Here is a 25,705-nt window from a genome sequence, read left to right as displayed (position 1 = left end):
CTATGGGGTTAGTAATGGGGGTGTCTTATAGACGCCTCTCCATTACTAACCTGGGCTTGATGTCAGCTGGCATTATAAGCTGACATCAACCCCAGCCCTATTACCCCCTGCCACCGCACCAGGGCAGCGTGGAAGAGCGAGGCTAAGTGCCAGAATTGGCGCATCCTATGGATGCGCCATTTCTGGGGCGGCTGACGGCTGGTGTTTCTAGCCTGGGAGGGGGCCAATATTCATGGCTCCCTTCCTGGGCTATTAATATCAGCCCCCAGCTGTCTGCCTAGCCTTTGCTAGCTATTAAATTAGGGGGGACCCCACGTCATTTTTTGGAGGGGGTCCTCCATTTTAATAGCTAGTAAAGGCTAGGTATTCAGCTGGGGGCTGATATTAGTAGCCTGGGAAGCTCCGTGGGTATTACCCACTTCCCAGGCTTCAAACATCTGCCCCAGCTGTCTGCTTAACCTCCGCTAGAGCCTAAAATTACGGGGAACCCCACGCCAATTTTTTTTAATAATAAATCCTTTATTTTAATACTAAATGACAAGTACAGTAACCAACACTGTCACTGTACTTCTTATATATGTGACTGACATGTTTCTATCTATCTAATCTATGTGTGAAGCTCTATTCTGTCTGTTATAAATTGTCGGGTACAGATGCTAAATTGCCGGCCGGCTTTTTTAAAGAGACGGTGCACGAAAACACTATTATATTTTTTAATAAATCCTTTACACTAAATGACAAGTACAGTAAGCAACACTGTCACTGTACTTCATATATATGTGACTGACACGTTTCTATCTATCTAATCTATGTGTGAGGCTCTATTCCTTCATGTCTAAATTGTCGGGTACCGGTGTATGCCGCTGCTGAATTGCCGGCCGGCTTTTTTAAAGAGAGTGTCTTCTGAGCAGTTTGTCAGCTTTTGGACAACTTTGAAGGTGTTTTCTATGTGTTCCTATGTGTTTTTGTTTGCCTGCCATTGGTTTTAACGGTGTTCGACGGTGTTCTAAGGTGTTCGACGAACAGTTCGACGAACAGTTCCTCGAACATCCCGGTGTTCGACGAACCGAACCCGAACACTACGGGGGTGGCTCAACACTAGTGGGGAGTGGGAAGAGGGGAATTGGGTTGGATGAGGGGAGATCAGATTACTTACCAAAGTCCTCTCTGTTCTTTCAGGACCGGGAGCCCTTAGCAGGAGCCCGGCGCTGGTGACCGGGAGCCCGGCTCTGGTGACCGGGAGCCCGGAGCAGGAGACCGGGAGCCCGGAGCAGGAGACCGGGGGCCCGGAGCAGGAGACCGAGGGCCCGGAGCAGGAGACCGGGAGCCCGGAGCAGGAGTCCGGGAGCCCGGAGCAGGAGACCGGGGGCCCGGAGCAGGAGACCGGGGGCCCGGAGCAGGAGACCGGGAGCCCGGAGCAGGAGACCGGGGGCCCGGAGCAGGAGACCGGGAGCCCGGAGCAGGAAGACAGGAGCCCGGAGCAGGAGACCGGGAGCCCGGAGCAGGAGACCGGGAGCCCAGAGCAGGAAGACGGGAGCCCGGAGCAGGAGACCGGGAGCCCGGAGCAGGAAGACGGGAGCCCGGAGCAGGAAGACGGGAGCCTGGAGCAGGAAGACGGGAGCCCGGAGCAGGAGACCGGGAGCCCGGAGCAGGAAGACGGGAGCCCGGAGCAGGAGACCAGGAGCACGGAGCAGGAGACTGGTACTGGAGCTGGAGATCAGAAGAAAAAGAATTAACAGGGACACTGGGGTGAGGCAGATTGGGATGGGAAGGGGGGTAAAAAGACAGGGGAGTGGGAAGAGGGGTAAAAAGACAGGAGAGTGGGAAGAGGGGGATTGGGGTGGATGAGGGGAGATCAGAGATGGACTTACCAAAGGGTCAGCAGGACTGGAACAGAAGACCCAGAGCAGGAGCCCGGGAGCCCGGAGCAGGAGACCAGGAGCCCTGTGCAGGAGACCAGGAGCCCGGTGCAGGAGACCAGGAGCCCGGTGCAGGAGACCAGGAGCCCGGTGCAGGAGACCGGTACTGGAGCTGGAGATCAGAAGCAAAAGAATTAACAGGGACACTGGGGTGGGAAGGGGGGTTAAAAGACAGGGGAGTGGGAAGAGGGGTAAAAAGACAGGGGAGTGGGAAGAGGGGGAAGAGGGGGATTGGAGTGGATGAGGGGAGATCAGAGATGGACTTGCCAAAGGGTCAGCAGGACTGGAACAGAAGACCCAGAGCAGAAGACCAGGAACCCAGAGCAGGAGACCAGGAACCCGGAGCAGGAGACCAGGAGCCCGGAGCAGGAGACCAGGAGCCCGGAGCAGGAGACCAGGAGCCCGGTGCAGGAGACCAGGAGCCCGGTGCAGGAGACCAGGAGCCCGGTGCAGGAGACCGGTACTGGAGCTGGAGATCAGAAGCAAAAGAATTAACAGGGACACTGGGGTGGGAAGGGGGGTTAAAAGACAGGGGAGTGGGAAGAGGGGTAAAAAGACAGGGGAGTGGGAAGAGGGGGATTGGGGTGAATGAGGGGAGATCAGAGATGGACTTACCAAAGGGTCAGCAGGACTGGAACAGAAGACCCAGAGCAGGAGACCGGGAGCCCGGCGCTGGTGACCAGGAGCCCGGCGCTGGTGACCAGGAGTGGAGCTGGAGACTCGGACCAGAGCTGGAGACCGCTGCAGGACGCAGAAAAAAAAGGTAAGGGGGGGTAAAAAGAGGGGGGAGGGGGGATTGGGGTGGATGAGGGGAGAACAGACTTACCAAAGTCTTCTCTGCAGGATCAGCAGCAGGCTCTGGAGCAGGAACCACAGCAGGTCAGGAGCAGAAGATCCAGGAGCTGGAGAAGAAGATCCAGGACGCTGGAACAGAAGATCCAGGAGCAGCGGCAGCAGCAGCGACTGGAACAGTGAGAAGATGGTCTTGTGGTGTCACAGAATATTCTGTGGCACTACAAGGCCCAGCACAGACACATCAGATGTGATCGCTCTGTAGAAATCCTCACCAAATGTGAGGGTCTGCAGGTCGGTCACAGGGTGATGATGGGGTGGTGACAGGTGGAGGTAATCTGATTGGAGCAATCATTGATGACATCGATCGCTCCAATCAGAGTACCTGAATACAGGTGACCAGGCGGTCACAGGGAGGTGTCACCCCTCTGTGACCCCCTGTGGTGCATGTTGTGCCCCAGCCATCTGATTGGTGACACTGATTGCACCAATCAGACATGGCTGGAGCAGAGCACGCACCACAGGGGGTCACAGAGGGGTGACACCTCCCTGTGACCGCCTGGTCACCTGTATTCAGGTACTCTGATTGGAGCGATCGATGTCATCATCGATCGCTCCAATCACAGCAGTCTGGGGGCTTGAGTCACATTACAGGGGGTCATGGGGCGGTGACAGGCAGGTCACAAGCCGGTCACCGCCCCATGACCGCCCTGTCACCGCGCGGTCGCGCTACGATCGGTGCGATCGATGTGATCGGCGATCGCACCGATCATAGCAGTCCGGGGCCAGGGCTGGGGTGTCCTAGCAACAGTCTAGGATCGGTGCTCATAGGAGCACCGATCCTAGGCTGCAGATCACTGTTTCCGGCAATCACATTGCCGGAAACAGTGAGAAATGCTGTGATTGGCTGTTCAGATTTGAACAGCCAATCACAGCGAACGCTGGTGCGGGGGGGCGGCGACAGCCCCCGGGATGATGACGCCATCTACCAGGAGGTAAGATGGCACCGTAACTTTAATGCTGTCACCGCGACTTAAGTCGCGGTGCCGCATTAAAGATATGACGTACTAATATGGGTCTGGCTCTTAAGTCCCAGGGCACAGACGCGTATTAGTACGTCAGATGTTATTAAGGGGTTAAAAAGTAACCATTGTTTTATTTTTTATTTTAGAAATCAATAATATTTCTGAAAATAAGCAACTTTCTAATATACAGTTAAAACCAGAAGTTTACATACACTATATAAAAAGACACATATGTATGTTTTTTTCAATATCTGACATGAAATCCAAATAAACATTTCCCATTTTAGGTCAGTTAGGATTACCATAACTTTTAATATTTGCCAAATGCGAGAATACTGAGAGAGAGAATGTTTTAAGGCATTTTTATTACTTACTGCAAAGTCAAAAGTTTACATAACTTTCATTAGTATTTGGTACCATTGCCCTTAAACTGAATGACTTTGGTCAAACGCTTAGAATATCCTTCCACAAGCTTCTCACAATAGTTAGTCAGAATTTGTGCCCATTCCTCCTGACAAAACTGGTCAGGTTTGTAGGTTGCCTTGCTCGCACCTGCCTTTTCAGCTTTGCCCATAAATTTGAAATAGGATTGAGATCAGGGCTTTGTGATGGCCACTCCAAAACATTGACTTTGTTATCCTTAAGCTACTTTTTTACCATTTTGGCAGTATGCTTTGGGTTATTGTCCATTTGGAAGACCCATTTCCACCCATGATTTAACTTCCTGAAGTTTTGTGAAGTGCACCAGTCCTTCCTGCAGCAAAACAAACAAACAACAACATGATGCTCCCACCCTCGTGTTTCACAATTGGGACGATGTTTTTTGGCTTCCAAGCTTCTCCCTTTTTCCTCCAAATGTAACGATGGTCATTATGCCCAAAAAGTTCAATTTTAGTTTTATCAGACCACATGACATGTCTCCAAAAATTAAGGTCTTTGTTCCTGTGTGCTTTTGCAAACATTAATCTGGTGTTTTTATGTTTCTTTTGGAGTAATGGCTTCTTCCTGGCAGTGGCCTTTAAGCCTATGCTGATACAGTACTTGTTTCACTGTGGTCATTGACACAATCTTATCAGCTTCCGCCATCATCTTCACAAGGTCTTTTGCTTTTGTCCTTGGGTTGATATTCACATGTTGGACCAAAGCACACTCATCTCTGGGGCACAGAACCCCTATCCTTCCTGAGCGGTATGATGGCTGGACATTCCCATCTTGTTTGTACTTGAGTATAATTTTTGTACAGAATAACGAGGCACCTTCAGGTATCTTGAAATTGTACCGAAGGATGAACCAGACTTGTACAAGTCTACAATTCTCTTCCTGATATCTTGGCTGATTTCTTTAGACTTTCCCATGATGCAACACAAAGCAGTGTGTTTCAGGTGTGCATTAAAATACATCCACAGGTGTGTCTCTAATTAATTTAGATGTTGCCAAAAAAACTATCAGAAGCTTCCAAACACATGACCACATGATGTGGGCTATCTGGAATTGTTTAAAGGCATAGCAATCTTAGTGTATGCAAACTTTTGACTTTGCAGTAAGTAATAAAAATGCCTTAAAACATTCTCTCATTATTCTGGCATTTGACAAATATTAAAAATTATGGTAATCCTAATTGATCTAAAACAGGAAAAGTTTATTCTGATTTCATGTGAGATTTTGAGAAAACACGCAGATGTGTCTATTTTAGTGTTGAGCGAGCACTAAAATGCTCGGGTGCTCGAAGCTCGGGTCGAGCTCACTGTGATACTAGGGTGCTCGGCCTGAGCAACGAGCCCAATGTTAGTCTATGGGAGACCCGAGCATTTTTGCGGCGGCACCCCCGGCAGTCTGTAGAAAGCCTAAAAAGTGCCCAAAACGATAGTAATAGTGCTCAAATGACATGGGGACAATATGGGTATCGCCCCAGGAAGCATTTCGGACCCCCAGGTCACTGCTGTCAACAACGTGGTCAGAGGTATTAAGCCACTTTTATGGGCTCACAATAAAACGTTCAAAAACTAAACTGAAACTGCTTTCCTGTGAAATATGTTAAGGAACATCCTTTCCAGGGTAAAGACTTGTGTATAAGGTAAAATAAATAAACAAAAGCAAAAATACTCCTCCACACCTTGGGCTATGTTCACAAGTAACATTTTTTATGCGTTTTTGCACTTTGGTATTGCTTTCAACCGTGACAAATGCATTCACCTGGAAATTTCATTTTAACATTTTACAACCTTATCTGGCCATGTGCTGTGTGACACATGCATACAATGCAGAAAAGACATGGGAACAGCATGGGGAAGACCCCTGGAAGCATCTCTGACACCCAGGTCACTGCCTAAAAGTGTGCCCATCAGAAGTGATCCTTGCCGCATCAGAAGATGCAGACTTGCAACTATCCCCGTGCAAGTCCTTGTCCCAGGGCAGTGTTCAATTATATCTCCCCCATTCCTTGCAATGCAAGCACAAGTATGCAGCCTGCCACCCACCCACCCCCATGTGCAATACCATACTGCTTGCTTGCACTTTAAATTGGGCCTTTTAGGCATGTGGAGGCGGAATCAGGCCACCATGTCATGGCTGCATCGGCGGCCTGGTATCCATACTCAGTCCCCAGCCGCCCCACGGCCAGGTGCCCACGCAGGGTTCCCAGCCGCCCGGGGGTGGCCGGGTGTGCATAAACGGACCCCAGCAGCCCCTATTTGTCCCGATGCGCCTTTTACACAAGCGCACATACCAAAACATTACCTTTGCCCTCCCCAGTGCATTTAGTGGGAAGGACAGCCTAACCACAAACACGTGGACAAGTGAATGTGGCCAGGGATGGTCCATCTCACTGACGCCTTCACACTGGGTTAATATTGTGGAAGCCGGGACACAGTTGAACACTGGAATGCAACACGTCCTCCACACATAGAGGATTGCGAGTCCTGGGTCAATCAGGCTTCAACACAAAGTTCAGAAGGTAGACAGCAGCAGTGGTCGGCCTCCTACACAACGAATAAATTATTCATCATCATGAGGCCATCCATCTCCTTAGCTTTCTGTTCCTTGGAATGGAAGCGCATGTATGCAGTAGCGGCTAGGCCTGAGGTGGTCAGAGTTTTGGTGCATATCCTACCTCCTCCGAGGATTACTGGATGATTTCCTGCAACTATCCCAGTTCTATTACTCCTGTTAAAACAAAGCTTCAGGTGATGAATGATGGATGAGGTGGTGGTAAAGGAGAAAGAGCAGGAGGAACAGGGATCATTCACATCAATATCAGGCCAGTCAACCACACAAGTCTTGTAGGATATGTTTCTGTACCAAAAGGAGTGGTTCGGCTACACAGTAATAGGGCATACAGTGAGTGCAATGCCTACCAAAAATTTCGAGGCACTCCAATGCCCCTTGGAAGTGACATAGAGGTCAGAGAGCCTTAACTAAACTGTTTTTTTCCATTTATAGCAACTGGGTCTCCTGTACACTGTTGGCCTAAGCAGTGAATGGAAGGCTTTCCAAAAATTATGAGGAACTGCAATGCCCCTTGAAACAGACGTGGAAAACAGCATACTAAAAACCTTCTACCCATTATTGGGGAGTGGGTCTCCCTTAGTGTTCGCCTATGCATTGAAATGCAAAAGCTGACTAAAATTAGGAGGAAATGAAATGCCCGTTGTAAGAGTCGTGGTGGTTAGAGGTAATTAAAAACAACATTTCAATGCCCCTTGGAAGAGCTGTGGAGTTCAGAGTGGTTTAACAAGACGGTTTTAATGCCCCTTGGAAGAGACGTGGAGGCCCCAATGGAATAAAAATACAATATCAATGCCCCTTGGAAGAGTGGTGGAGGTTGCAGTTGAATAAAAAGACAATATCAATGCCCCTTGGAAGAGTGGTGGAGGTTACAGTGGAATAAAAAGACAATATCAATGCCCCTTGGAAGAGTGGTGGAGGTTACAGTGGAATAAAAAGACAATATCAATGCCCCTTGGAAGAGTGGTGGAGGTTCCAGTGGAATAAAAAGACAATATCAATGCCCCTTGGAAGAGTGGTTGAGGTCGCAGTGGAATAAAAAGACAATATCAGTGCACCTTGGAAGAGACGTGGAGGTCACAGTAGCTTAACAAGACAATTTTAATGCCCCTTGGAAGAGACGTGGAGTTCAGAGTGGTTTAACAAGATGGTTTTAATGCCCCTTGGAAGAGACGTGGAGGTTGCAGTGGATTAAAAAGACAATATCAATGCCCCTTGGAAGAGTGGTGGAGGTCGCATTGGAATCAAAATACAATATCAATGCCCCTTGGAAGAGTGGTGGAGATCACAGTGGAATAAAAAGACAATATCAATGCCCCTTGGAAGAGTAGTGGAGGTCGCAGTGGAATAAAACGACAATATCAATGCCCCTTGGAAGAGTGGTGGAGGTTGCAGTGGAATAAAAAGTCAATATCAATGCCCCTTGGAAGAGTGGTGGAGGTCCCAGTGGAAAAAAAAGACAATATCAATGACCCTTGGAAGAGACGTGGAGGTCACAGTAGCTTAACAAGATGGTTTTAATGCCCCTTGGAAGAGACATGGAGTTCAGAGTGGTTTAACATGACGGTTTTAATGCCCCTTGGAAGAGACGTGGAGGTCCCAGTGGAATAAAAAGACAATATTAATGCCCCTTGGAAGAGTGGTGGAGGTCCCAGTGGAATAAAAAGACAATATCAATGCCCCTTGAAAGAGTGGTGGATGTCCCAGTGGCATAAAAAGACAATATCAATGACCCTTGGAAGAGTGGTGGAGGTTACAGTGGAATAAAAACACAATATCAATTCCCGTTGGAAGAGTGGTGGAGATCGTAGTGGAATAAAAAGACAATATCAATGCCCCTTGGAAGAGACGTGGAGGTCTCAGTAGCTTAACGAGACAATTTTAATGCCCCTTACAAGAGCCATGCAGTACAGCATATTAAAAACATTATTCCCATTATTGGGGAGTGGGTCTCCCATAGTCTTTGCCTATGCCTTCCAAGCAAAAGCTGCCAAAAATTCGGATGGAGGAACTTGCAATGCTGGCGACACGGACCACGGTCACCCTGGTGGTATAGTGGTGGTGGAGGCTGAGGATAAGGAGAAGAGCAAAAAACAGCCGAAATGAGGAAGCGTATACCCATGTGTGGGTGTGAAGCGGTACATGGGAATACACCTCCCGAAATAACACAGTGGATTTGACTTTGTTACTCTGCTGTCATTTGGTGGTGATGAGAAGTCTGGCCCAATCCAGCCCTTGTTCATTTTGATAAGGGTCAGCTTGTCAGCATCATCAGTTGACAGGCGAGTGCGCTAATCAGTTTTAATTCCCCCAGCGGCACTAAAAAACACGCTCCGATAACACGCTAGTGGCAGGGCAGGCCAGGATCTCCAAAGCATACAGATCGAGTTCATTCCAAGTGTCCAGCTTGGATACCCAATAATTAAAAGGCACAGAGGAATCACGGAGGACGCTGGTACGGTTGGCCATCATTTGAAACTTTCCACTCCTTTTGAGCTTACCCCATGCCTCAGGGCCTGTAAGCTGGGCGGGTCTCAGAAAACTGTCCCAGAACGTTGACAGTGTTCCCCTGCCTCTGCTGGATTGGAGTTGCCTTGGTGGGGCAACGAACTCTGACCTCTGCCGCTAGCGTGTTCAGATGGGAATTTTTTAACAGTTCTGTAGCAAGGGCCTTCTGGTACTGCCACATTTTTGTAGACCTCTCCACCTCAGGAATAAGAGAGTGAAAGTTCTCCTTGTAGCGGGGGTCTAAAAGTGTCACCAACCAGTAATGACTGTCATTCAACATTTTGAGAATGCGAGGGTCACAGTTAAGGCAGCGTAACATAAAGTCAGTCATGCGTGCCAGACTGGTAACGGGCAAGACTTCCGTGTCCTCACCAAGATGACGACTGATCATGCTCTCCTCCTCCTCCTCCTCCCCCCTGTCCTCAGGCCACCAATGCTGAACTGTCGGTATGACAGTTGCACAGATACTACTGTCTACAGCTCATGATAGCAGCTCCTGTTCTTCCTCCTCCTCCTCCTATCCCTCATTGTCTCCCAATGCACCTTGGGATGAGATCGCCCGCTATGGCTTCTTAATCCATATCATCATACTCTGGCTGCAATGCCTCCTATTTAATTCTCTGCAGAGAGCGTTGCAAAAGACAGACAAGTGGGATGCTAATGCTAATGATGGCGTCATTGCCACTCACCATCTTGGTGGACTCCTCAAAGTTTGTTAGGATGGTACATATGTCAGACATCCAGGTCCACTCCTGAGGTCTTATGTGTGGTGTCTGAACTGAATATTGATGGCCTTTTTGCAGCTGGTACTCCACAACTGCTCTCTTCTGCTCACAAATACTTTGCAACATGTGGAGGGTAGAGTTTCAACATGTGGGGACATCACACTCCAGTCGGTGTGCCGGAAGCTGGAAACGCTGCTGCAACACAGCAAGGGCGGCAGAAGCTGTAGCCGACTTCCGAAAATGAGCTGACAGGCGGCGTACTTTGACGAGCAGATCTGGCAACTCGGGGTACAATTTAAGAAACCGCTGAACCACGAGGTTAAGCACATGAGCCAAGCATGGTATGTGTGTGATCTCGCCTCGCCTCAGAGCCGCCACCAGGTTACGGCCATTGTCACACACGACCATGCCCGGATGTGGTCACAGCCACAGACCTGCCTGCTCTTTCACAGCTGTCCACAACTCACAAGCAGTGTGAGGTTTATCACCTAAGCTTATGAGTTTCAGCACAGCCTGTTGCCGCTTGGCTGAGGCAGTACTGCAGTACGTCCAGCTTGTAACTAATGTGGTGATATCTGAGATGGAGGCTGAACATGAGAAGGAGGAGGATGATGCGCAGGAGATGTACACTGTGGGGGCAACTCAGACTTACATAGGGCCCGCAATCCTTGGTGTTGGGAGGATGTGTTCCGTCCCAAGGTCCGACTGGGTCCTGGCTTCCACTATGTTTACCCAGTACGCCGTCAGGGAGATGTACCGTCCATGGCCACAAGCACTTGTCCACGTGTCCGTTGTCAGGTGGACTCTCCCAGTAACTGCGTTGAGGGCACGGCAGATGTTTGGGAACACGTGCTTGAGTAGTGTGGGGATGGCACACGGGGCAAAATAGTGTCGGCTGGGGACCGAGTACCGAAGGACGGCCACCGCCATAAGGTTGCGGAAGGATTCCGTCTCCACCAGCCTAAAAGGCAGCATTTCTAATGAAAGCAGTCGTGAAATGTGCGAATTTAGGACTGTGGCCTGTGGGGCGTTGGCTGCAAATTTGCGCTTTCATTCAAAGCACTGGGATATGGACAATTGAACGCTGCGGTGGGACATGGACGTGGACGTTGATGCTGTTTCTTGAGAAACTGCCATAACAAGTGAAGACTGAGACGAGGGGGCATCTTTGCATGCAGTATGGACAGGGGATTGCCTTGCACGCATAACAGGGGGTTCTCTTACACGCACAACAGAGGAAGAAGCAGTGGTGACACCCGCTGACACTGGTCGTGGACCCTGGGGTTCTCCCCACAAAGTCGGGTGCTTTGCTGCCATGTGTCTGATCATGCTGGTGGTGGTCAGGCTGGTAGTTTTGTCACCCCTGCTGATTCTGGCCTGGCAGGTGGTAAAGATGGCCTTTTTGGGGTTATCAGCAGAATCTTTAAAAAAATTCCAGGCTCTGGAACACCTACCGGTTGTAATGGCAACATCCCTCGTGTTGGTGTTACGGGGAGCGGTTGCCCGCCTTCTGTCTGCGGCCACCACACTGCTTCTTCCTGCCTGTTGGGGTACTCTGCCTCCCTCCCCCTGTGTGCTGCTAGACTCGTTCTGCGTGTCCTCCTGCCACATTGGGTCAGTTACTAGATCATCCACCACCTCCTCCTCTTCCACTTCCGCACCACGGTCCTCCTCCTCAATTCGTGGAAATTGTCTCTCGTCATCATCCACCTCTTGTGACAAATTGCCAGCGTCGCCTTCCTGTGGCCGTGGCTGTTCAAATATTTGGCCATCGCTACATGGGATCTCCTCTTCCACCACTTCAAGCAGAGCAGGCGAGGGGCCCAAATAGGGAAATGGACCAGTGAACAGCTCTTCAGAGTGTCCAACTGTGGGATCAGTTGCTGTCTGACAACACTCGGCATGGTGGGAGGAAGGAGCATCAGGGTGAGGAGGAGTATGTGGTCAAGACTCACGGCTACTAAGAATTGACCGTGTGGAAGACAGCACGGAAGTGGTGGTGCCCAGGTGACTGGAAGTATTATCTGCTATCCAATAAATAACCTGTTCACACTGATCAGTTCGCAATAGTGGTGTTGTTGTGTGTTTCCCTAGTAATTCAGCCAAGAACTGGGAGCGAGAAGATGTGGCTATTGGTTGTGGCCCCGTCCTCTGCACGCACCATCACCAGAACGTCCATTTCCACATCCCTTGCCACGCTCCTTGCCCGTTGTAAATGAAGTAAAATAGCTTACACTCGCACTATCAATGGCAAAAGGGTAATGAAAAAGAGATTTGAACCGTGGAAGAGGAAAACCACAGTTCTAGTTATCTGGCCTACACCAGACTCTTTTAAACAGATATATTTGTGTCTGATCAGTCAGCGAGACACTGAAACTTTTTTTTTTCATGCAAAAAGGTGGATTACACCCAGATTTGAACCGTGGAAGAGGAAAACCACAGTTCGAGTTATCTGGCCTACACCAGAATCTTTTAAACAGATATATTTGTGTCTGAACAGTCAGCGAGACACTCAAAATGTTTTTTTTTTAATGGAAAAAGGGCAAAAAAGTGGATAATACAGAGATTTGAACCGTGGTACTGCAAAACCACAGTTCTAGTTATCTGGCCTACACCAGACTCTTTTAAACAGATATATTTGTGTCTGAACACTCACAGACACACTCAATTTTATTTTTTTTTGGGGGGATGGAGGGGAGTACCAAAAGGTTAATGAGATGGGTATTTGTACAGTATGATTGAGGGAAAAAAAAAAAAAAGAGGATTTAGATGAAAAAAAGGGATTTTTCCTGGCCCCTGAGACCCCTAGCAATTTGAAAAGCAGCACACAGGACTGTAATGCAGTGTTTGTTGGCATAACCACTGCGTCTCCTATACAACCTGCCTGCCTGATATCTGGGATGGATATTAGTCCTGAGAAGGACTGTTTGTTTGATTTGGCAGGCTTTAGAGACCCTACGCTACCTATTTCGCAGTATATATCTCTCCATAACTCAGCAGCACTCTCCCTACACCGTCTGATCCGGAGCGACTGTGTCCAAGATGGTGGCGCCTGGTTTTAAATACACGAGGTGATGCTGTGCGGCCAGCCAATCACTGTAATGCCCACAATCAACATGTCTGCGACATTACAGTGACTGGCTGGCAATCCCTGCATGTTCATTGGCTCTGTAAAGAGCGCAAAACATGCAGGGCGGAGACCCGAGCTCCCGCCCGAGTAACCAGGAAAAGCTCGGTGCTCGCCGAACATCCCGAGTAGTGAGATGCTTGGGTGAGTACCGAGCAGTGTCGAGCATGCTCACTCAACACTAGTCTTTTTATATAGTATATGTAAACTTCTGGTTTCAACTGTATCTCATCAGAGAAATTTCACTCTCACTTTATGAGAAAAATCGGTAAAATTTGTGCTCAGGAAAAAAAGCCCTTAATAAAAAGTATATTATTGAAAGACAAATTTTCCCAATGCTGAGTTAGTAGATGACAGTTGGTGCTTAGAAAATGCTTTGGAGGCGGTAGGGAGGTGGGAACAGCTACTGGAAAAGTTCCATAGAACTTTGTGCGCACCAGCTGTCATCTCTTATCTCAGTAATGAGTAAACTTGCCTTCACTGAATACAGATTTTACCCGTGAATTTAGAATTTTGAGACTGATCAATCAATCCAGGAGGAAAAAGTGATTTTTTTTTCTGATAAGATATATGACTAAGTTTCTTATTTTTATGTATATTATTGATTTATGAAATAAAAATGAAAATAACAGTTCCTTTTTAAAACTGGCATTGTACATTACCCACACCTATCATGTCAGTTAGTGCACGTAACTCTTAGCTCAGATTAGTTTAGTTGCAGTTTGATTCAATACTCATTACTTTGCCTTTTTTTCCCTTCATGACAAGCATGCGACAAAATACTTGGAACTAACCACTGAATGCTTGCATGTATTTCCAGAAATCAGGTTATATTAGAATTAGGTTTTCTTCTTTTTTTTCCACTGCTGAGTCAGAATTTAGGCATTGCTATAATCTGATACAGCACAGCCCAAAAAGGGGGAGCCATGGACCTGTATGTACAACGTAAAAAAACTAAAAAGAAAACCAAAGAAATGAGCCGGAACACTTGTTCTGATAAGTACAATGTGCAGGTGCACGTTCAAAATGTGGCCATTAATAGACAGACCCTAAGATAAAAACAAAATGAGCACATCCCTTACAGCACACATGTCAATCTCTTGCCCGTGGGCCAAATCTGGCCAGCAGGGTGATTATATTTGGCTCGTGACACCAGAACCACCACCCCTATGTGGGGCTATTATATTGTATAGAAGGTAATGTGGGGCCCATAATACTGTAAAGAAGGCAGTGTGGGGCCATAATACTATAACGAGGACTATGTGGGCCCATTAATCTGAATGAGGACTATGTGGGGTCCATTTTACTGTATAGAAGGCAGTGTGGAGCCATAACACTATAAGGAGGACTATGTGGGGCCCATTATTCTGTATGGAGGACTATGTGGGGCCCATTATACTGAATAGAATGCAGTGTGGGGCTATAATATTACAAGGAGGACTATGTGTGGCCCATTATACTGAACAGAGGACTATGTGGGGTCCATTATACTGTATTGAGGACTGTGTGGGGCCCATTATACTGCATAGAAGGCAGTGTGGTGCCCATAATACTTTAAGGAGGACTATGTGGGGCCATTATACTGTATAGAAGGCAGTGTGGAGCCATAACACTATAAGGAGGACTATGTGGGGCCCATTATTCTGTATGGAGGACTATGTGGGGCCCATTATACTGAATAGAAGGCAGTGTGGGGCCATAATATTACAAGGAGGACTATGTGTGGCCCATTATACTGTACAGAGGACTATGTGGGGTCCATTATATTGCATTGAGGACTATGTGGGGTCCATTATACTGTATTGAGGACTGTGTGGGGCCCATTATACTGTATACTGGTTGTCCCGCGATTTTTTCCAAGTTTTTAATTTTGTCCCTCTGTGTGTTTGACTTTGACTTCCCTGCCCTAGAGTAAGTAAATAGTAATAGTGCATGTAAATAACATAGGGGACTATGGCATAAAAGCCATCCCACAGCGACAAGGTGTACTCAATCAGGATTGTCCCCAACTCTTGTGGTTTACCTCGCAATATGTCCGCACACCTGAAAATAGACGGGGGCAGGGCAGGACCCAGACCTGACTGTTTTGTATTTGTTTGTGGAAAGCTATACAGACCAGATGCACAGCCCAAAAAGTGGAGTCAAAGAGTAACTAAACTAACCTAAGTATGGAAGAGAGGAATATCTACAGATATTGAAGAGACCTTCATTTCAAATACATTATTGTATTATTTTCACTATTTCTTGTACAGCACATTTATTATGTTATTTTTTCACTTCTCCACCAGGGACTCTTTGCAAAAGACACAGGATGGGTCTAAATGTCACGTTGCCAGTCGCATATGTCCAAATACCCAGCACTACATCGTTGTGTTGTACTAATAAAACTTCAGCAGTAAAAAATATTCCAAGCTTGAGTGCGGTTAATTTCTTTACGATTTCAATTTAGGTTGGTAATGAGTTCAACCCGGACCTCCTTACCATGCTGAGTGCCCACCAAAACTCTCTACGATATAGACCAGATGCACAGCCCATAAAGGCGAGCTAAAGAGTAACAAAACTAATCTAAGCATGGGAGAGGGGAACTGGAATACAGATATTGGAGAGACCTTCAGGTTAAATCCGCTACCTTAAGTGGTCCATGGATGAGGCCGTTCATACAGCATTTTCAGCATGGGGTTTGGGAGGATGCAAGATAAAATTATGGAATATATTGCAAAGATTGATAACTTTGCAAAGATTGATCAATAATTTTTAACCAAATTGGTAAATAAGTATATGTCAATTGTCGTGTAGAGTGTGAACTCTGAGAATCTGTAGTATATTTTATTAGTCTGATAAATTACTTTTTAAAATTGGAATATTTTAATTCATTGTGTTTTTCTAGATTCTTTGTCCTCTGCACCATTTACTGTAACGCAGCCATATACCATCACAGGTCGTGAAGGAGACTCTGTAACTCTCACCTGCTCTCACAGCCAATACAGAGAAAATGACGTCCTCTGGGTTAATATTTACTGGAGAGCGGGCAATAAAAGTGGACCTTATGTCTACCACCCCTACAAAGAAATGGTTCATTCCAGTTATAAAGGGAGAATAGAAATTAAAGGAGCAGCGGATCTCCACATACAGGGGCTGAAGACGTCAGACGACTCCACGTATTACTGCTTTGTGATGCTCAAGGTGTGCACGGGAAATAGAGAATATGAAAAAATAATTCAGTATGGAGAAGGAACCAGGCTAATTGTCGAAGGTAAAAAACAATGTTATTAAACATTTATGTACTTAATTTTACACTGAACAGATGCAAATATGGTATTGTCATCAAACTAAACCGCTGAAAGAGCAATAAATGGAAAAAATGGAAAATCAAATAAGCCGATACTCCTTGTTTGGTAAATCACTTTACAGCACATGCACACTAAATGACATAAAGTAGGCCATCACTAGTAGGTAAGATTGAATTGTCAGAAGGACTATATGCACTGAGGAGAGTTAAAAAACAGCTTTACTCACAAAAAGGCAATGAGCTTGAAGGTTACATAGTATCTTGAATGGAAACTTTGTGGTTCCACACAATCTCACAAGAGGAAATAACTTGAACCAAGGCAGAAAGTTTTGCATTTGTAACAGAGTCTGCACTTGTGACAAGTTAGCTTGCTGGTACTCTTCTCAGAAACGTCACCATCACACTGGGAGAGTCTCCGTGTGACTCTCAATCCGAACAGCACACGTCTTTCTCATCCTTGCAATGCACTTGTGTATGTTATCTGGAACTCTTGAGCCCTCTCACAGTCTACTTTCTGTAACCAATAGTCTCTCACACTTAAATAGAACCGGTCAGCAGAATTTAGCACTATAATATAAAGATATAGCCATAATGGCGCTATTACACTGATTAAATTGATAATTTTTTTGAAAGAATCCGATCAGTGGTTCCATGGTTTTCAATTTTCTTATGATTATGTCCTCTGTACATTGGGACGGTTGGAGGGGCTGGATCTTCTTCTGCTTCCACCCCTCCACCTGCCTCCTTTGTTTATACAGGTCATTAATTATTTAGTGACCAGCCTCCATTTTGAAATGTTGCACCACTGCCATCATTGGGTGGCCACTGTGTGAGCAGTGTGATATTCCACGTCTGGTCTTCGGGTCTTCAATAAAATGCTACCCGAGGTCTTGATCTGCACATGAGCTGACTCCATCGCCATTTCATTGAAGACCCGAAGACTGCATTGGACAGTCATCCCACATACACAATACTCTATTATTTGAAGTAGGGCATAATTATGGCAAAGAGCTTTGGGCAACAAGGTGTACATGACTAGGGCTGTAATCAATATTTGACCTTGGTGAAAGAAAACTTGTGTCTCCTGCCACTAACTATCTTGCTCACTACATTTTTACAGTAGGCTTATTGTGGTCTTAAAGAAAAAAAACACATACTCATCTAATGGACTCCTGGCATTCCACCTCACAACTGCACATGTGCCCTTCCAATCTCCTTGCTACCTCTTACTGTAGGTGATTAATGTGACCATATTGCAGGACACTATGGGCTTTTTTTATTTAAAGACTACTATGGGCCCATTTTTAAAATAAAAAAATGGAGTTGACAACCCCTTTAACTTTCAATACTTTTTCTTCACTAGAGGCACTGAAGTCCTTGTAGTTGCCATAACCCACTCACAATGGCCCTGATGCCTACATACCATCATTGTACACGCCAGTCTCACTGAGTGGGCGTGCTTGAGTCAGCACTAAGAGGTGACTTATTTATCAACTATCGCATGTTAATGACTATTTGGTGGTAAAACCCCTTAAAGCTTTCTAAATCATTATATAGAACCTCATCACAAAAATAATCGTTGTGTATACATATTGTGCATTATAGATATGATATGATGGAGGCTTCCATGATTCATGTACAATCTGTCATTCTTGTGATTCATTCTTCTACAGAATCTGAGAATGGCCTTGGTGATTACCAACTTGTGATCATTATTTCCATCTCTGTGGTGGTCCTGTTGGTTCTGTGTATGATATTGATTATCTTGAAAACAAAAGGTAGGAGAAGTATGTACTGCATTCTGTTACAGGGCAACCTTCCATCTCAATGTTTATACTCCACAGTCTTCTTGCATGAAACCTTCAAGGCAGTTGTGTTGAGTGTTAGGGTTTTAGTTGATGTTTTCAAGAGTCTCAACCTTTAGTTTTCCTCTCATACGCCAAATCTTTACTTTGTCTTGCATTCTACTGAGTCAGTGTACGAGACCCATACTCATTTATTTGGCCCCACTTTATCAGACCAAACCTTTAATAACATAAGGTGGAACAATGAGGATTTTTTTCTCTTGGGATTTCCTCAAAAAAACTGTTTTGGTAACACCCTAAAGGAGTTTGATTTCCAGAGGATAATACTGGGACACCATACATCAGTATATGGTTTACCTAGGGTTCCCTTGTGACCCTATATACCTACATGAATCTTCTAGGCACAACTCTGACTGCAATTTACTTTCTATATTGTAGATCAGAGCTTGTTTCAGGCAATTTATCTGCCGTGCAAAGGGCCCATCTTTCTACCGTTGGGTGAATTTACTTTACTCTGTATTTAATTTCAATGCCAGACAGAATGCAAAACTAGATAGAGGTATTCTTTTGGGTAATTCTGCTTATATTTTTTTTAGGAGTCATTTTTAAAAAGAAAAATGTGTAAGTATTACTGTCCTATACTAAGTAATAAATATCTAGTGCATTAATGCAAAAGGGCATTAATGGAAGACATGGCCACATCATCTTATACACTGAAAAAAAAGCAGAGATAATCACATAATATTGCTCATAGCTTAGGGTTATGCACAGCTTTACACATACTGTTTTATTGTTCATTTGCCTCCTAAATGCAAAGCTACGTAAAGTTCAAAATAGTCTTCATGTCGCCTCATAAAATGCAGTTTACCTGCAGATATATGATTAATCTGCAGGAAAATAGCGCTACAATGCTGCCTGGCCGCCTTACTGGAAGCGCTTCTTCCGAGAGAAAATGTATTTATTTAATCCCAGGAGTCAACCATTTTCACACGTGTATGAGGTGGCTAAATCCATCACTCAGTATAGTGTGAGAAGTGACTTTAAGCACGCTCAAAGCAATCTGTCAATCAAAGTGCTGGGTCATGCTTACAGCCCCTTCACAATGTATAGTGAGCTGTGCTGTAAGTGGTCACTATACTCTGTACACGCCTCTATGACTGAAAGCTGGTGTCTCCCAGCAGGACATTACTTCAATTCTCCTGGTAGCCGCACTTTCAGGCAGCCAAGAAGCATTGTAATGCCATTAATCTACACATTTACCCTATATCTGCAGGTAAGTAGCATTTTCCAAGGTGACAGGTTTCCTTTAAGGATGATGTATCATATTGCTGCAGCAGAGTGTCTGTAAAAACTTAATCATCTGAGAGCCCAGTAAAATTTATACATCTCCATTGGAGCTCCTACTGCTAGTTTTGATGACTTTCTCTGCTCTCCATATTCCCTTCTCTCAAGTCTCCCAGGGCTTACATAACATTTTTATGTCACATGAGCCCTGCAGCCAATTAGGAATCACTAATAGGCAGCTGCACTCGCACTTTAACCTGACGTCCGAGGTTTGTCCAAAAGAAATGAGAGCACAGCAGCTAAATAGCAGCCACTGATTGACTGCAGGGCTCACATGGTATAACATGGTCATGGGCAGCTCGAGAGACCATGTGCATGCAGCACTGGAATGGTGTCAGCATGGAAGGTGAGTATAATGTGTTTTTATTTTACATTAGGGATAGTAAGGCCGTACTGGGCCCTGCCATTAAAGGGAGGCAGGCATGACAGGGTTAAGGCTGGGAATAAAGTTAGGGATTTGCACTGAGGCGCAGGTGGGGTTAAAAGAAATATGTGGGTGAGTTGGAACATAGGGATTGGTGGGACTGCATTGGTGGGAGGAGAGTTTTGGAGGGCCTCATAAAGTCCAAACCAGGAAGGAGAGGCAGCCATTTTAGGCAGCCCTACTGAGAAGAGCAATCTCCCCAGAAAAAATAAATATACAGTACAGATCAAAAGTTTGGACACACCTTCTCATTTAAAGATTATTCTGTATTTTTATGACTATGAAAATTGTACATTTACACTGAAGGCATCAAAACTATGAATTCACACATGTGGAATTATATACTTAACAAAAAAGTGTGAAACAACTGAAAATATGTCTTATATTCTAGGTTCTTCAAAGTAGCCACCTTTTGCTTTGATGACTGCTTTGCACACTCTTGGCATTCTCTTGATGAGCTTCAAGAGGTAGTCACCGGAAATGGTTTTCACTTCACAGGTGTGCCCTGTCAGGTTTAACAAGTGGGATTTCTTGCCTTATGAATGGGGTTGGGACCATCAGTTGTGTTGTGCAGAAGTCTGGTGGATACACAGCTGATAGTCCTACTGAATAGACTGTTAGAATTTGTATTATGGCAAGAAAAAAGCAGCTAAGTAAAGAAAAACGAGTGGCCATCATTACTTTTAGAAATGAAGGTCAGTCAGTGTGAAAAATTGGGAAAACTTTGAAAGTGTTCCCAAGTGCAGTTGCAAAAACCATCAAGCGCTACAAAGAAACTGTCTCACATGAGGACCGCCCCAGGAAAGGAAGACCAAGAGTCACCTCTGCTTCTGAGGATAAGTTTATCCGAGTCACTAGCCTCAGAAATCTCAGGTAAACAGCAGCTCAGATTAGAGACCAGATCAATGCCACACAGAGTTCTAGCAGCAGACACATCTCTTCTACAACTGTTAAGAGGAGACTTTGTGGAGCAGGCCTTCATGGTAAAATAGCTGCTAGGAAACCACTGGTAAGGACAGGCAACAAGCAGAAGAGACTTGTTTGGGCTACAGAACACAAGGAATGGACATTGGACCAGTGGAAATTTGTGCTTTGGTCTGATGAGTCCAAATTTGACATCTTTGGTTCCAACCACCGTGTCTTTTTGCGACGCAGAAAAGGTGAACGGATGGACTCTACATGCCTGGTTCCCACCGTGAAGCATGGAGGAGGAGGAGGGATGGTGTGGGGGTGCTTTGCTGGTGACACTGTTGGGGATTTATTCAAAATTGAAGGCATACTGAACCAGAATGGCTAGCACAGCACCTTGCAACGGCATGCTATTCCATCCGGTTTGCGTTTAGTTGGACCATCATTTATTTTTCATCAGGAGAATGACCCCAAACACACCTCCAGGCTGTGTAAAGGCTATTTAATCAAGAAGGTGAGTGATGGGGTGCTACGCCAGATGACCTGGCCTCCACGGTCACCAGACCCGAACCCAATCGAGATGGTTTGGGGTGAGCTGGACCGCAGAGTGAAGGCAAAAGGGCTAATAAGTGCTAAGCATCTCTGGGAACTCCTTCAAGATTGTTGGAAGACCATTTCCGGTGACTACCTCTTGAAGCTCATCAAGAGAATGCCAAGAATGTGCAAAGAAGTCATCAACGCAAAAGGTGGCTACTTTGAAGAACCTAGAATATAAGACATATTTTCAGTTGTTTCACACTTTTTTGTTAAGTATATAATTCCACATGTGTTAATTCATAGTTTTGATGCCTTCAGTGTGAATGTACAATTTTCATAGTCATAAAAATACAGAAAAATCTTTAAATGAGAAGCTGTGTCCAAACTTTTGGTCTGTACTGTATATAGTTGTTGCTCATATTTTATTACCACTGTTCTTCTGGGTATTCTTTTTTATTTTTCATTCTATATCCACTGTCACGATTCCTCCGCTCAGTGTGTCTTGGACGCAGTGACTGACAGCTCAGTTATTTAATCTAGTGCAGGGGCGTGCTGAGCTGTCAATGTTTTGATTGACAGCTCAGTCATCCAATATAGTGCAGGCTCGTACTGAGCTTTCTGTATTTTGATTGACAGCTCAGCCATTCAATCTGAGACTGGGAAGTGCTGAGTTTCCTTCAGGTGTTCCCTGTTCCAAGTGATTACGCAGCTAATTAGCTAAACTGTCAGTCCCAGATCACTGCCAGTCATAGCATTTGCTCGGTGGTGCTTTGCCTTGTATTCCTGTGCTCTATTTGTTGATCTACTGCTGCCTGACCTTGGACTTTGTTTTGACCATTCATTTGCCTACCCTCTTTGCACTGATCTGCTATCTTTCTGGTATTCTGACCTGGGACTGTGATCTGATTTTACCTTTGTCTTTCCCTTTTAGTTTATTACAGTCTTGGTAACAGACCCAGGAAGGTTTGACTACCGTACCTCACGACTTGTCCATGAGTAGTGACTAGCGATATAGGCCTCTTCATTTAGTGCTAATTTTTAAAGATATTTCATCGGATTGCACTTGGATAACATCTGAGTGCAGTCTGATTTCCACAGATTCACAATATGGAGAAGATGGAGACATTTTCTTCTCCATCTTCTACTCATCCGAGAGAATCATATCACACTAACCTGACACTCAGTGTCATAAACAAAACTGATCCGATTCTCTCGCATGAGATAATAAACACTCATCTAGCCATAGTCTAATACAATATAACATCATATTCATGGCAGTCTTTAGGGAAAACCAACCTCTTTGTCACTCCTTAACATGGTAATGAACTGGGAGAAATTGGACTGCTCGTACATTAATTTTTTTCTTTTCATGAACCTAGGCAAACGAAGAACATGGATAATGCAGAAGAGGGTAATTATAAATGTGAAATTTATTACCATTATCTTTTGATGATGACTATTTTTTTTATTAAAAATGTGAGATAAAATCAATTTCTGTTTACCTTTTTATGTGCAAATTGTCTCTTCAGAGAGGAAAAGGACTAGAACTCTAGCGCCACCTATTGGAAGCAGCGATTCTAAAAGTCAATATCGACTCTTTAACGAGCCTGGTCACATGACTTAGGATAAAAGCCAAACCAGAATCTCAATTTGCAGACATGGTGTTTCGAGGTGTTTCCCCTCCGCAGTGCAAAGTATGAGATCTGATTTAGCTGTATGAGAGGCCTCTAACTGGGGTCTTAGGAATAACATTTCTCCTTGTGAAGAGTGATATTGAGATTCTGGTTTGGCTCATACAGGCATCTTCACACCCAGGTTGAAATGGAAAGTTTTTGTCATTTAAAAAAAATTATTCCCAGAAGAATAATTTCAGAACATTTTCAACATGTCGCCTGTAATTTTGTACAATGCAGTTGAAAATTAATCTGAAACCTTTTTGGGTGGGAAAAGAGAAATAAAGAACTGAAAATAATGTTGTTGCATAAATATTCAAAGATTTAGGGTGGGTGACGCAAGTAATCCCTGTCTCACAAAGAAAGATTCCGATATAGTTCATTGAAAAAAAAATACTAATTCTGGATACATCGTAAAACATATTAAAAGAAAGGCTGCAAGTTGCTTTCTAAGAACATTTGTTACAAGTTGTAAACTTCAGTCTTTTACTTAATATTATTTTTGTTTTCTATGTTTTTGTTCTTACATAACTTAAAGTCTCCTTTAATTTCATTTCCAAAAGATTTACCTTTAGAGGAAAGGCCATATTGTGAAATTTCAACAAAGGTGAGAATCTCAATTACCCTAAAATAGTTAATGAATCCTTTGGGTTCTGTTACAGCCTACATTTTAAGAATCTGTTATTAATTTTGGGATTCTGGTACTTTCTTTATCGACATTAGTTGGCAGCAGGGGCTTATTTGTACTTAGGTTTCAGAAAGGTTTGGGCTAAGGATGAGCGAATATGGCATAATCGGATTGTGCCCGAATCACTCAAAGTCGGCCAGGAAATTTGAAAATTACATTTATTAGATGTGAACCAAATAGACTGCTTCTCTTAATGTTCTCTGCTGTAAGTGGTGACCAATATTATTCAACTTGTTTATTAGTGATGTTTAAAATGGGATTAATAGTGGTGTTTCTATTTTGGCAGATGACACTAAGCTATACAATGCAGCCTACTGAGAATGTTCAAAGTTAGAAGCTGACTTGGAGAAACTAAGTGTTTTGGAATCCATTTGGCAGATAAGGTTCAGAATGGAAAAGTGTAAAGCTATGGACATGGGCAGTACTAATCTGAGGCACTAGATGTTCTACGGGGAGTAAAGCTAGGAGAGTCCCTGGTAAAGAAGGATCTGGGTGGTCTTATAGATTGCAAACTAAATAACAACATACAATGTTGCCTCTAAAGGCAACATGATATTGTCTTGTATTAATAGAGGTATGGACTCATGGGAAAGGAACATAATACTAATACAAAGCATTAATGCTACCTCATCTGGAATATGCAGTTTTGCTCTGGGCACCAGCTCATAGAAAGGAGCTCCTGAAATTAGAAAAGTTATAAAGAAGAGTCACGAAACTGATAAGGTACATGGATGATCTTACCTACTAGCATCAATTAAAAGAATTAAACACAATTAGTCTTGAGACAAGATGTCTATGGGGGGACATGACTAATTTGTTCAATTACATAAATGGCCCATAAAAATTTTGGACAAGTGCTATTTTATATAGAACACCATCAAAAGACAAGGTGGCATTACATCCTCCTGGAGAAAGACAGGTTCAATCTCCAGAGGAGAATAGACATATTTAACATAAGAACTACTAATCTGTGAAATAGTCTACCAACAGAGCTGGTTATAGTGGGAGACATTGATGGTCTAAAAAAGTTTTAGGTGCTTTTTAGAAGAAATTAACATAATTATAAAATTTTTGTTTGGAATATTGATGCAGTTGATCAACACTCAGGAACAAAAAGGGAAAACCCTTTAGGACAGGCTGGATCATTCATTATGGTTTACTCATACCACATTCCCATTATTGTTCCCATAGTAAAACCTGCAAAATGTGGTCTGGTGTTTTCGGGTTGAAAAATGGCTCCTTTAACACTTTGGAGAAATGGCTGAACCATTGGTTACATGACCAAATCAATGTAACATTGAGCTGTTAGTTTACCTGGAATAAAGAATAAAGGGTTCCGGCTGCCATACATTATACGACCTCACTCCATAATCCTAAGAATAGAACCAATTTGATGTTCCCTCATGAAGGCTTCTTCATGGCTATACCCACAAGGTTTTATCTGATTCGAAGAATGATATAATCATTTTTATTTCTATAGCACCAACATATTCCACAGCACTTTATCTTAGAGAGGGGACTTGTACAGAAAATCAAGACATTTTCAGAATAGCATATAATTCAATAGAGGAGTGAGTGCCCTGCTCGCAAACTGCAATCTATGAGGAAATAGGGGCGACCCAAAAGGTAAATGATAAAAAGTGTCTGTATTGTATGGTCCAGCCATCATTGTAATAATTGAGTATTCAAGTATTCAAATAATGCTGCATGAACCGGTCATCAGCCAGTAACTGTATAAGTATAGAAACAGAGGGCTATTAAGTGCATGGAGGGTTTGTAAACAGATGCTACGAAGGACCAGATTTGGAAGAAAATTTTGGAAGGGCAAAACTGGAATAGTTAATTAAGTGATGTGAGGTGATAGGCCAGTCTAAAGAAGTGTGTTTTTAGGTCATGCTTAAAACTGTGAGTATTGGGAATTAATCAATTTTTCCTGG

General features: G+C 44.5%; 1 protein-coding gene across 4 annotated transcripts in view; it reads left to right on the top strand.

The window, feature by feature from the left end:
- The window catches only part of LOC141165422 (uncharacterized), a 104,287-nt gene that overhangs the window by 54,323 nt on the left and 24,259 nt on the right, over positions 1-25,705 (top strand). Inside the window, exons 4-8 of one of the 4 annotated variants that reach the window (XM_073651020.1) lie at positions 15,987-16,352; positions 18,062-18,166; positions 18,790-18,814; positions 22,787-22,818; positions 23,641-23,687. In XM_073651020.1, coding sequence (XP_073507121.1) covers positions 15,987-16,352; positions 18,062-18,166; positions 18,790-18,814; positions 22,787-22,818; positions 23,641-23,687 — 575 coding nt within the window. Of the gene's footprint in view, positions 1-15,986; positions 16,353-18,061; positions 18,167-18,789; positions 18,815-22,786; positions 22,819-23,640; positions 23,688-25,705 lie in introns of those variants that run through there. The other 3 variants (XM_073651021.1, XM_073651023.1, XM_073651022.1) reach the window with 3 other exon arrangements.

This window comes from Phyllobates terribilis, unplaced genomic scaffold (genome assembly GCF_046119375.1).
Source record: "Phyllobates terribilis strain yellow unplaced genomic scaffold, ASM4611937v1 Scaffold_11__3_contigs__length_659146591, whole genome shotgun sequence".
Taxonomy (NCBI): Eukaryota; Metazoa; Chordata; class Amphibia; order Anura; family Dendrobatidae; genus Phyllobates; species Phyllobates terribilis.
This window is presented reverse-complemented; position numbering and strand designations above follow the sequence as displayed.